Genomic DNA, 13,821 nt, shown 5'->3' with positions numbered 1-13,821 from the left:
GCCTGACTGTGTACTGTGTTTGGGGCGCCGGACCAACAGGTCTCTACCAGGTTCGTCACCCCCCTCACAAGCACGTGACCAGAGCCTGAGGCCCCAGTTGGCCTGTTTCATGATGTCCTCTGCCCACTGTGCCTGACACCATCCCACCCTGCAATACCAACAAATGTATACTTGGCTTCCTGCCCCGGCCAATCAGGACCGGAGGTCGAAGACCCAGAACCCGGTAAGAAGATCAGGTCAACACAGAAGCCACAGTGCCGGCACCAGGGGAGACGGGACCACTGGAGGGCTCCGCCCAAAGGGTGAGTGTGGACCTGGAGGGTGGAAGCACTACCCCAAAATCCTTCAGCACCTGCTGCCACTGGTCACCAATGGTAGTTGGTAGAAACGTATCTATTCCCACAGCGCAGAATCATACAAGTTATCCACCAAATGCCCACACTTCCTTTTTTCTGGCACACAGACTGATATCAGTGGGGCACTACCCCACACGTAATTGCATTTAACAGGGGAAATAGCATCTTGTACTAGCCAGACTGGTGCTATCATGAGGTGAGGACAGCATATCTTTATAATTTTAATAAAAAGCTGTGAAAGTAAAACCAAAATATTAATTATTGAAAGAATAATGGATGAGAACCCAACACATTGAATTATAGGAACGATTGTGGGCATTGCTGGAAATGTGGGCATTTTAGTTATTTGCTCTGTAATATAATGTTTATTGTTACAAAAATAATTTATTGATAAAATACTGGCTCACTCTATCAAAGATTTGTTTTTTAAATTAAATTTATAAGGAAATCGTGTATAGTATTTTTAATATTTTCCTTTTATTTCAGGCTGTTCTTGCAGCTATTATTATCATAAACTTGAAAGGAATGTTGATGAAATTCAATGAAATTCCTATATTGTTAAGGAGGGATAAGTATGATTTGGTAAGTATATGATATGTAGTAAAACCTAACTAACTCATTACTGATCTCCACAGGTTTGTATCAGACAACGATGGTGGTGTTTTGGAGTTGATTTTTTTGCTCTGTGTATAAATACGTGCTTTTCAGAACCATTTTCTGGATACACCCAGAAGAGGGAACCTAAGAGGTTCTGAAATCTTGCATCCTTAACCCACATAACACATATGTGCGACAGCCAGGAGTGTGCGTCTTGATGCCCACATGCCACACATATCTGTCAAAGAAGGTGCCACCTGAGACCCTATTTCTACTGCTGCCATGGTGCTTCTATAGGAACCAGCTATGACACCAGTTATTTGAGGCTTTAAAGATTATGAGCTGACAGAAGCACACAGACAACTGTGAAAGTTATCCAGAGGCATGCCTGAAAGCCTTGAATGTAGCATACATTGCCCATTGACTAAATTATAACTTTTTTGATGGAGCAGTGAGAAATTAGAACACCTGTCAGGCTTTTATTGTCTGTGTCCCCATTAGGGAGATTCATCCTCTCTATATGTCCTATTTACTGTTATGATTGAAAGTGAAAGAAAATACAAAATTTTGAGTTATCCCCAGAAACGTAAACTCTTCCAATGGGGGCACTAGTTCTGGTGACCTCGGGGTCCCCAAGAGATTCCCTTAATTTTCATGAATTTCCACCCACTGCTTGCTTTGGCTATGGGACAGTAAGTGAAGGGAAATCTCCTAGATATGTGCACTGCCCAAAAATTTATTTTAGTTTCATTTGGTTTCTTTTTAGTTTTTTCAGGTCATTTGTTATGATCGCAATTTGTAAATTCATAAATTCGTAAATTAGAAAATTAGTAAATTTGTGAATTAGAAAATTCATTAATTCTTAAATTCGTAAATTTGAAATGTCATAAATTCGTAAATTAGAAAATTCGAAAATTAGAAAGAAAATCCAAAAATTAGAAAGAAAATCCAAAAATTAGAAAGAAAATCCAAAAATTAGAAAGAAAATCCAAAAATTAGAAAGAACAAAATCTGAAAATTCTTAATAATAACTAACCTACTAATAATAACTAACTATTAAATTATAGGTATTGGAATTTCCTTTTAAATGTTGCTGTTAGTGAACGTAACAAATAAGAATTTATCCAAAGTTACGAATTATCCAAAATAACGAATGCCGCATCTAAACAAATGAAACAGAACTAATTAATAATAAATAACAATAAAAAAATATTTTTATTATTATTAATATTGTTATTTATTACTATTAATGCATAACGTTCCATTCGTTTAGGTACGGCATTCGTTATTTCGGATAATTTGTAACTTCGGATAAATTTGTATTAGTTACGTTCACTAATAGCCAAAGGCACACCTCCCCCTTCCACATAGACAGAGCTCTCTGCTGATCTATTTATAGCAACCTCCCCACAAATTTCAGCCTGCTTTTATCTCGGTTGACGGAGAACTTGACAGAAGTTATAATGCTGATGACAGAAAAAGAAACAGCAGCTACACACTGGACTCAGGTCTTTGAAAAGAGATAAGTAAACGCTACAGATAGATATGCTATGGCCTGTTCCATGAATCAGGTTTACATCCACTTTAAAGAGTATAACTTACACCCTAAATGCTCTGTGTCATTGTTAAAATCCAAAGATGTTGCACGGATAGTAATGTGGTTAGATTTCAAATGTCATAACAAGAATAGACTTTCACTACAATCACAGTAAGACAGTAATGTCTAGAGTAAACATAATTGCATAACAGTTGAGCTAGTTTAAGCAATTTGCCATTGTGCTACTGTATGGTGGAAAGCTAAGTTACAATGCTTGTCACTGTCTTTATGCAAGTGGCTAGCATTTATGGAAGTCTGATTGTTACATGAAAATAAAAAGGTCTGATTGTGTTTCTTTACACATACTGCGTTTCTTCTCTATGTACCTTTTCTCATGTCTGTATGAAGTTGCCCCTATCTATAATATTTCAGTATAAATATTCATGATCATAGGTTAGATAAATACATGCGTTTTAGGCATGTATCCCTTTCTACAGTCACACAGTGTTAAGATGATTTTTTTTATATATATTAATAAATGTTCAAAGAACTGGGAACACATTATCTGCTATTATTTTTTTGCAGCTTTAGGTTTGGGTCACGTTAGTTAGGGCTGAGGGAAGATGTGCATTCCATTAACCCAGAAGCTGGTCATGAGACCAACTTCTGTTGGACAGGGAGCTGTTTGCACGCGTCGAAAGTCAGCCGGTTCCTGCCTAACCAACTGTTTTCGGCCACTTATTGGCCTGTGCGTACCCATGTCTACAGAGATCACAATTGCTGTAACTTTTAAATTTGTGCTGGAAAAATGCATTTAAAATTATTACACTTTTGTATAATACTGTATGACAAAAATCTCCTGCAATTGGTCAGGGATCCCATTAACAATCACACCGATCTATTCTCATTTGTTACTATTGTGAACAACACTAGATGTGTTCCTGTGATTATCCAGGATTGATCGACAATGCTTTAAGATCAGCGATGGACAATCATAGGAAACCTGCACATTGACATGTTCTTTCCTTGATCACCTGGAATTAATTGCACAATTACATAATTTTATATTCAATAAGAGCTAATAACATTAAATGGAAAGCAAGTGTGTAGTAATTATAGTATTTTTTTTACAGGTTGTGTGGGTGGTAACATTTTGGGGTTCAGTCATTCTTGGCCTGGATATTGGGCTTGCAGTGGGTGTTGGAATTGAGCTGCTGACAGTGGTTTTCCGCGTACAGTTGTAAGTACCTGACCAAATCATGTGGCACTCATATGTAAAAGCACAGCAAATTGCATTTCAGTACCTGTTTCTCAGCTGTGCTTAATTTTAAAGTGTATGTTATCCAAACATTTCATATTCCTGATATGTGTATGCTGTACCATGTACTTGTATTAACCACTTGCCTACTGGGAACTTTACCCTCTTCTTGCCCAGGCCAATTTTAAGCTTTCAGTGCTCTCACACTTTGAATGACAATTACTCAAACATGCAACACTGTACCCATATGAATTTTGCGTCCTTTTTTTCACACAAATAGAGCTTTCATTTGGTGGTATTTAATCACTAGTGGGGCAGATCCTCAAAGAGATTACGCCGGCGTATCTGTTGATACGCCGCGTAATTTCAAATTTTGCGCGTTGTATCTTTTGTTTGGTATCCACCAAACAGATACAACGGCATCTGTGTTAGATCCGACAGGCGTACGCCTTAGTACGCCGTCGGATCTAAGATGCAATTTTCCGGCAGCCGCTGGGTGGCATTTCAGTCGTTTTCCGCGTTGAGTATGCAAATTAGCTATTTCCGACGATCCACGAACGTACGAGCGGCCGTCGCATTTTGTTACGTCGTTTTGTTTCGGCTTTTTCCGGCGTATAGTTAAAGCTGCTATTTGGTGGCGTACTCAATGTTAAGTATGGCCGTCGTTCCCGCGTATAATTTTGAATATTCTACGCCGTTTGCGTAAGTCGTCCATGAATGGGGCTGGACGCCATTTACGTTCACGTCGAAAACACTGACGTCCTTGCGATGTCATTTGGAGCAATGCACCCTGGGATTTTTGACGGACGGGGCATGCGCAGTTCGTTCGGCGGGGGGACGCGCTTCATTTAAATGAAACACGCCCCCTACTCGCCGCATTTGAATTCCGCGCCCTTTCGCCGCGAGAGATAGACTACGCCGCCGTAACTTAAAGCGCAAATTCTTTCTGGATTCAAACCAAACCCAAATAAGTTACGGCGCCGTAGCGTATCTCACATACGCTGCGCGGGTGCAGATCTTTGTGGATCTGCCCCTAGTGGGTTTTTATTTGTTGTGCTATAAATAAAAAAAAATGAAAATGTTGTGTAAAAATGCCCTTTCCTTTGTTTATGTCATAAAATTATCAATTTCTGTCTTTTATCATAACGTCTGTGTTTTTAATTGGTCATTGCACTTACACTATTGCCAGGTGTGCCAAAGGTGGCTGAGAGCACAGAATAAGTTATCCTCGTCCCTCAAGGGACTCTTGTGGAGCCTGACCTTCTCACCACCGATTTGGTGAAAGGCAACCTTAACTCACTACCTGGCACATCTATGTGCACATTGAGAGGCAGAGTAACGGACTGAACAAAAAAAGCAGCTCCTGCAGGGGTAGCGCTATATATATATATATATATATATATATATAAATAGCTTCTTTAAAGTTTATTTAATTTAACATCTTTTTTACTTTACAGCCCGAAATATGCATTATTAGCTAGCGTTAGAAGAACAGATATCTATAAAGACAAAAAGGATTACAGTGATGTAAGTTGGTCAGTCGCAATCAAAAATGAGCATTGAAGTAATTTCAATACTTAAAACCATGTATATATAATATATGTTTACACTGTCCACAGATCTATGAGCTAGATGGAGTGAAAATATTCAGATGCCCATCTCCTGTCTTTTTTGCTAACATTGATGCCTTTAAAGAAAAACTTATTACCTGTGTAAGTTTATGTTTACTTCTTTTATTTTTTTTAATACATGTTAACTACTGCCTACTAAAACAATTATATCTTGTAGGTTGGTTTTAATCCACTGTGGCTCCTTCGTAAACGCAATAAGGCTCTCAGGAAAATTACAAAATTAGTCAAAAAAGGAGAATTACGTATGACACCGGTAAGTCTAAAAAAATAACCTGTTGTATAAAACTGTCAAAAATCTTATACCAACTTTAGATGGATACAGTAGATAGATAGATAGCGAGATAGATAGATAGATAATACCACTAGAGATAATTATGCATAAAACCCAACAATTCAGAATGAACATTATAATGCAAATAGTATAATGCAAGAATAATATAATATATTTTTGGATCGTTTTTTTATGTTCTCTCTTACTTGTAAAATGAATGATCTACTAATACAAATACAATACATATACAATAAAATTAATACAACATTTTAACTCTTTTCGAAATTCGAAATTCACTCTAAAGAAAGGTTTGGTCCCAACATCAAATGACATCGATATATCTGATGATGAAGAACTACACAATAACAGAATAGAAGAGTTGGATGAACCCCCTGAGGATTTGCCCATTGAAGTGAACTGGAGTCAAGATCTTCCCAATAACATTCTAGTTCCAAAAATTGATCTCCACACATTAATTCTGGATTTTACAACAGTGTCATTTATTGATATGTCAGGAATGAAGGTTCTTAAAGCGGTAAGCACATTCATTTTTTATGTAAGCAATAAAAACATCTGTGCTTCTGTGCTAACCCAACTTATCTTTGGTCCATCAAGGGTCATTTTGTATAAAGATCAGACACAAAGAAAAAATAATTTAATAGTCATGATGAAATTGTCCTACACCAATTCATATTGGCTGCAAGCTGGGACATTATGAAGTGACCAAGGTGCTGGCAATGCACTAGGCAAATGTGGAATTTCAAAAGGGATGGATAGCCGCACTCCAAAGAAACTTCAAAAGTTGTCTTTATTGGTAAAAATTAGGGTTGTCCCGATACCGATACTAGTATCGGTATCGGGACCGATACTGAGCATTTGCGCGAGTACTTGTACTCGCGCAAATGCTCCCAATGCTTCCCCCGATAATTTATTTTTTATTTTTCTCCTGAGTGGGGGCGGAGAGGGGCGGGGAGCGGTCGGAGAGGAGACCGAGAGGAGACTGAGGGGCGGAGAGGAGGTGGGATCGGAAGGCGGAGAGGAGGCGGGATCGGAAGGCGGAGAGGAGGCGGGATCAGAAGGCGGAGAGGAAGGCGTAGAGCAGAGCAGTCCTCGGGTATGTATAACATACCACTGTAGGACAGCTGCTGCCGCTGCCACCGTCTAGTTGTTCGGCGCTCAGGGAAAAACATAACAGCTTTCATTTGAATAGCTGTGTGTTCCCCGCCGTGCGTCGTCATAGCCCCTCCCCCATGTCCGGGCACTTTGATACACAAATGACCCGTCCCAGGATTGGACGGGTGATCTGTCTATCAAAGTGCCTGGACAAGGGGGAGGGGCTATGACGACACGCGGCGGGGAACACACAGCTATTCAAATGAAAGCTGTTATGTTCCCTGAGCGCCGAACAACTAGACGGCGGGGGGGATGAGACCTACACAAAGCTGCATTTGGGAGGGGGAGACACAGACAAAGCTGAATGGGGGATACACAGACAAAGCTGAATGGGGGAGACACAGACAAAGCTGAATGGGGGAGACACAGACAAAGCTGAATGGGGGAGACACAGACATAGCTGAATGGGGGAGACAAAGAGAAAGCTGCATTTGGCGGGGAGACACAAAGCTGCATTTGGGAGACACAAAGCTGCATTTGGGGGAGACACAAGGCTGCATTTGGGGGAGACATGGCTGCATTTAAAAAAAAGTATCGGTAATCGGTATCGACGAGTACATGAAAAAAAGTATCGGTACTTGTACCTGGTCCTAAAAAAGTGGTATCGGGACAACCCTAGTAAAAATGGACAAGCATCACAAAATACGGCCAAAGAAAGGGACAGCTGATGCGTTTCACACTAATTCAGTGCTTAGCCATGACTAAGCACTGAATTAGTGTGAAATGCGTCGGCTGTCCCTTTCTTTGGCTGTATTTTGTGATGCATGTCCATTTTTTACCAATAAAGACAACTTTTGAAGTTCCTTTGGAGTGCGGCTGTCCATCCCTTTTGAAATTCCACATGAAGTGACTAGATGTTCTCTAAAGATCACTGATTTACTGAAAAGGGATCTTGTGGACCTCTCGTCAGTCCACTTTTAATTAGAGAGTGTGCAGCCTGTCCCCTATCTATAAAGCCCACATTTCAAGCCCAGCCCAATCACCACAGGAATCAGGCCCAAGTAACAATGTTTACTCTAAAACCCATCTCCCTGGATGCCACTAAAAATATTATCTGCACTCTGCGATATAGCACAGCACCTAACGATATTATCCCCACCAAACTGCTGAAGGAATGTGCCGATATTTTGGCACCACCCATCAAGCAGCTGATTAACCAGTCATTCAGGGAAGGCATAGTGCCCTCCCTGTTGAAACAAGGGATAATCAAACCCATCTTAAAGAAACCCACCCTTGACCCCAAAGACCCTGAACATCGTCGTCCCATAACAGGCCTGAACGTTTTCTCCAAGGTAATGGAGATAGTGGTGGTACAACAGCTGCAACAGCATTTAGACACCCATAATTTGCTCGATCCTTATCAATCGGGTTTCCGTCCAGGGTACGGGACAGAAACAGCATTGCTCAAAATATGGGATGATGCTCTTGAGGCCGCAGATGAAGGAGAACCTTTTCTTCTAGTACTGTTGGAACTTAGCGCAACTTTTGATATGGTTGACCACAAACTATTGCTAATTCGGCTAGCTGAAGTAGCCAAGATCGCGGAATGTGACTTACCCTGGTTCTCCTCCATTTTGGAAAACCGATCACAAGTAATGAAACTGGGACCATTCACTTCTGAAAAACGCACGGTGTCATGCGGAGTCCCTCAAGGATCACCTCTGTCGCCGGTGCTGTTTAATATCTATCTTCGCCCTCTTTTTGAAATTATCAGCATCCAAAAGCTGCTCTACCATTCCTATGCGGATGACACACAATTGTATTTTCGTATCTGCAACAAAAAGGATCACCATCTCAATCTAGAGAAATGTCTCTCTTTGATAGAGAACTGGATGACAAAGAGTTATCTTAAACTCAACGGCTCAAAAACAGAACTTCTCCTGTTTCACGCCAATTGGAAGAATCAACTGGCAACAACCTGGACACCTCCGCCCATTCTAGGAAAAATCATCACCCCTAGCACCAAAGTCAAAAGTCTCTGGGTCTTCTTTGACACCCACATGACAATGGATGCACAAAGAGGGTCAGTAGTCAGCGGATCACACCATCTGCTACGCTTATTACGCAGACTAATCCCATTTATTCCTAAAGAAGACATAGCAGTCGTGGTGGGAACAATTGTTAACTCCAGGCTGGACTATGCAAATGCCCTCTATCTCGGACTCCCAAAGTACCAAATCACGCGCCTGCAGGTCGTTCAGAACACGGCCGTGCGTCTGGTGACTGGAAAAAAACATGGGAATCAATCTCCCCATCACTGAGAAGCCTTCACTGGCTACCAAAGAAAGACAGAATCACTTTCAAAGCACTCTGTCTAACGCATAAATGTATTTGGGGAAATGCCCCCCAATACCTATGCGACAAAATAAAAGCCTACAACCCCAATCGCGCTCTGCGATCCTCCAACCAAAATTTACTCCAAATCCCCAAAACCAGTTACAAGTCCAAAGGAGAAAGACGATTTGCTGTCCAAGGCCCTGGACTTTGGAACACTTTGCCAACCTCCATTCGGTTGGAGGAGAACTACTTGGCCTTTAGGAGAAAGATCAAAACCCACCTCTTCTGAGCTCAAGGGAGAAGTGCTCAAACAAGTGCCCAGAGGCGATTCAGTTCGCATGTGTAGCGCTATATACATTTTTCACTCACTCACTCACTCAATGGATCATGGACACTCTACCCTTCAGAGACCTCCAGTAACCAGTGTAAGCAGGACCCAGGGACCAGGGGGGATTCCCCTCATTTTGTGGGGGCCATGCCCTAATAAAGAAGAACAGTATTTTCCTAATTAGTTAGCACCAGAAAATCCTTTTCCAAAATATCCTGCCCTCTAAATATAACAGGATTGTTTATGACATTCCACCTGCATTTCTAACTGGTGGTCAATGGTGAGGAGGTAGAAGACCTGTGCTCCAAAATAGACTGTGGCATGCTAACTGTCTTTTACACCAAATCATTGGTACAGTTAATGTTCTGAGATTCAATACTCTTTTTTTTATTTTATAAATGAAAGGAAAGAATTTAGAAAGCACAGAAAGAACATAAGCTCTACCATAGACATAACTAAGTGATTCCAGCGGTTACATAGAAATTAACAATGCTGACCATATATGAGCAAAAGCTGCTGCATGAAATAGATGATATTAACAGAAATTGATTAGAATGTCACCATATATTTGATATGAGCATACTACCATCTATGGTTAAATAAAGAAAATGGGAACAAATTAGACTTATAGGCACAAGATAGTACCGCTATATACTCATCCACTCACTCCAAATAGGAGTGGACTCAGTGGCAAAGCCAGCATATAAAAAGAACAGAACTGTACCAAGGTAGAGGATACGGTTCAAAGTATCACATAATAGAGCCACAGGGACATAGTGGGGGTTATTTACGAAAGGAAAATCCACTTTGCACTACAAGTACAAACTACAAGTGCAAAGTGCACTTGAAATGGCACTGAAAGTGCACTTGGAAGTGCAGTCGCTGTAAATCTGAGGGGTAGTTCTGAAATGAGGGGAACTCTGCTGATTTTATTATTCAATCATGTGCAAGCTAAAATGTTTTTTTTTTTTTTTTCCTTGCATGTCCCCTTCGGAACTACAGTGACTGCATTTCCAAGTGCACTTTCAGTGCAATTTCAAGTGCAATTTGAACTTGTAGTTTGCCCTTGTAGGGCAAAGTGGATTTGCCTTTCGTAAATAACCCCCAGTATCTCAATAATACAAAAAATCAGTGATCAAAAAATACAAAAGTTTATTAATAACCAATTAAAGAAAAAACACTTGTTATATGCACATCCTACACCTACCACCATCTTAAAGTATTTTTTTCTATTTTTTGATCACTGTTTTTGTATTATTGAGATACCATGGGGGTTATTTACGAAAGGCAAATCCACTTTGCACTACAAGTGCACTGCATGTGCACTTGGATGTGCAGTCACTGTAGATCTGAGGGGGACATGCAAGGAAAATAAAAAAACAGCATTTTTGCTTTCACATTATTGGATGATAAAATCAGCAGAGCTTCCCCTCATTTCAGATCTTCCCCCCAGATCTAAAGTGACTGCACTTCCAAGTGCACTCGCAGTGCACTTGTAGTGCAAAGTGGATTTGCATTTAGTAAATCAAACCTTATTTCCCCGTGGCTCTATTTTGTGGTACTTTGAACTGTACCCTCCCTCTACCTTGGTACAGTTCTGTTCTTTTTACCATCCATGGTTATTTGACTTGTTGAATATTGTTTTTTGATAAGCTGTTTTTTACTTGGGATTGAAAGTCTGATGTATAAATGACTACTTCAACTACCTACGATCAGTCCATCCGATGAGAACGGACTGAAGGACCGTTTCATCGGTTAACCGATGAAGCTGACTGATGGTCTGATGTGCCTACACACCATCAGTTAAAAAAACGATTGATTCCAACGCGGTGACGTAAAACACAACGACGTGCAGCGAAAAATGAAGTTCAATGCTTCCAAGCATGTGTCAACTTGATTCTGAGCATGCGCAGGCTTTTAACCGATGCTTTTGCATACTAACCGTTGGTTTTGACCGATCGGTTAGGTATCCATCGGTTGAATTTTAAAGCAATTTCTAAATTTTTCGACAACAGACAACAGATAACGGACCGATGGGGCCTACACACCATCGGTTTGGACCGATGAAACGGACCTTCAGTCCGTTTCCATCGGTTTTGACCGACCGCGTGTACAAGGCCTTAGGGTGATTGGAGAACATCATGTAATATGTGTCGGATATTAGATGTCTTTGTGTGTCCTGTTTCCAACAGATCACTTCAAATGGTGTTTTTTGGCAAGACCAGATTGGAATAAGATCAGGTTTATTAACCCCCCTCACGGTAAACCCGAGCGTGACTCGGGGTTGGTTTTTCATGTTAGGATCGGTAACCCCGAGTCACGCTCGGGCTGGACGGGCTTACCTTTCGCTGGATCCACAGGCTTGGTTTACTTACCTTGTCCCTGGATCCAGCGATGCCACCCCGCTGTGTGAGTGAGCGGGACCTCCTCGCTCGATTCACAGTCCCCGTGTGCCGCCGATCTCCATTCCCTGCGACGTTACGACGCACGGGGGCGGAGAACGGCGCCAAATTCAAAAAAGTAAACAAACACTTTACATACAGTATACTGTAATCTTATAGATTACAGTACTGTATGTAAAAAATACACACCCCCCCTTGTCCCTAGTGGTCTGCCCAGTGCCCTGCATGTACTTTTATATAATAAAAAATGTAATTTCTGCCTAAAAACTGTAGATTGTCCAAAAGTGTCCCTTTATGTCAAAAATGGTTTTAGATCAGCTAGAAAACAGCGATAATAAATTATAATCACTTGCAGAAATGTGCGATAGCGATTTGCGGGGAAATTATGACAGCGACAATTCTGCAACTGCAAATTTCAGTGATTTTGAGTTGATTACATTATTGAATAATTTTTATTATAATTATATTATTATTTGTTATAATTATTTATAATTATTTATTATATTATAATTTATAATTTTGTTTTAAAAAAAAAAATCATACCCGGGATGCCTACAAGACTCTTGCTTGGACAGATTTAAGTGAGTTATTTCTAAAAATTACAGGCCTACAGTATAAAACGCCAATTTCCTTGCAAAATAATTGTACCGCTTTTGGTACGTAATTCCAGACAGAATCATACCGCCAGGGAGGTTAAGGAAGTGTCGGATTTGGACTTATGTCCAAAATGGGAATGTGTGCGCTGTCATGCGAGAGGAAAGTGAATGAAGGGTTACAAATTTCCCCTTTTTGAAGAAGTGTTCCGCATCTGTTTTGTCATGTGGCCAGATCTCCATTAGAAAGGTATTGGACAAACCAGGGGAGACGAGAGGATTGTGGCGTATGGGGGTCAGAGTACCTGGTACTGAGGAAAGCTTGTGTTTTACACATGCTTCTTTAAAGATGTGTAAGATGGTTCCTATTAAGGGATGGGATTTGCATTGAGGCTGTATATGTTCCTGAACTGTGCAAGGGAGTTTATATAAGGGTAGGGAGGAAAAAGAGTGTTCCAGCTGTACCCAGTCTTTAACTTCTGAGTGGATGTTCCAGTCTATTATCCTCACAAGGCTGCATGCTCGATGGTATTTAAAGATGTCAGGAAGGCCTATGCCTCCTTTTAACTTCAGTTAAGTTAGTTGATCATAGCTTATTCTAGGTCGGTTCTTACCCCATTGGTGCACACTTTTTTACACAAAGAGAAAAAGGTGGGTGGGAGTTTAATTGGCAAGGTTTGCATTAAAGAGACTATCTTGGGGAGAACGGTCATTTTAATGATGGCTGCTCATCCAAACCAGGAGAAGAGCCCAGTTGACCAGGATTGTAAGTTTTGCGTAAATTTTTGTGCGGTCGGGAGTTTTTGGCATATAAGTTGGATAGTTTGGAGGTTAGTTGAATGCCCAGGTATGTAATCGCTTCTTGCTGCCATTTAAATGGGAAGTTAGTTGTATTACCACATCTTGTTTCAATGAAATATTCAGGGCGTGGGATTTTGAGAAGTTGATCTGTAGGTTGGTCATGGTTTTGAAGTCAGAAAAGTCTTTAAACAAGTCTTTAACCACTTCCATACCAGGCACTTACGCAGCTTCCCGCCCAAGCCAATTTTCAGCTTTCAGCACTGTCGCACTTTGAATGGCAATTGAACGGTCATGCTACACTGTACCCAAACAAAATTGGCGTCCTTTTTTCCCCACAAATAGAGCTTTCTTTTGGTGGTATTTTATCACCTCTGCGATTTTTTTTTTGCGCAACAACTAAAAAAAGGCTGAAAATTTGGAATTTATTTTTTATTTTTTTCTGTTAATTTTTTTGTAAATACGTTTTCTCTTTCAATTACGGGCACTGATATGGCGGCACTAATGGGCACCGATGAGATGGCACTGATGGACATCGATGAGGTAGTACTGACGGGCACAGATGAGGTGGCACTGATTGGCGGCACTGGTATGCGACAC

The 13,821-nt window shown here is 40.7% G+C and overlaps 1 protein-coding gene across 1 annotated transcript in view; it reads left to right on the top strand.

Annotated features, from left to right (window-relative positions):
- The window catches only part of LOC120931781 (chloride anion exchanger-like), a 91,605-nt gene that overhangs the window by 55,591 nt on the left and 22,193 nt on the right, over positions 1–13,821 (top strand). The window contains exons 12-17 of the mRNA XM_040343546.1: positions 843–938; positions 3,624–3,730; positions 5,206–5,275; positions 5,368–5,460; positions 5,537–5,632; positions 5,955–6,185. Coding sequence (XP_040199480.1) covers positions 843–938; positions 3,624–3,730; positions 5,206–5,275; positions 5,368–5,460; positions 5,537–5,632; positions 5,955–6,185 — 693 coding nt within the window. The remainder of the gene's footprint in view (positions 1–842; positions 939–3,623; positions 3,731–5,205; positions 5,276–5,367; positions 5,461–5,536; positions 5,633–5,954; positions 6,186–13,821) is intronic.

This window comes from Rana temporaria, chromosome 3 (genome assembly GCF_905171775.1).
Source record: "Rana temporaria chromosome 3, aRanTem1.1, whole genome shotgun sequence".
NCBI classification, from domain to species: domain Eukaryota; kingdom Metazoa; phylum Chordata; class Amphibia; order Anura; family Ranidae; genus Rana; species Rana temporaria.
This window is presented reverse-complemented; position numbering and strand designations above follow the sequence as displayed.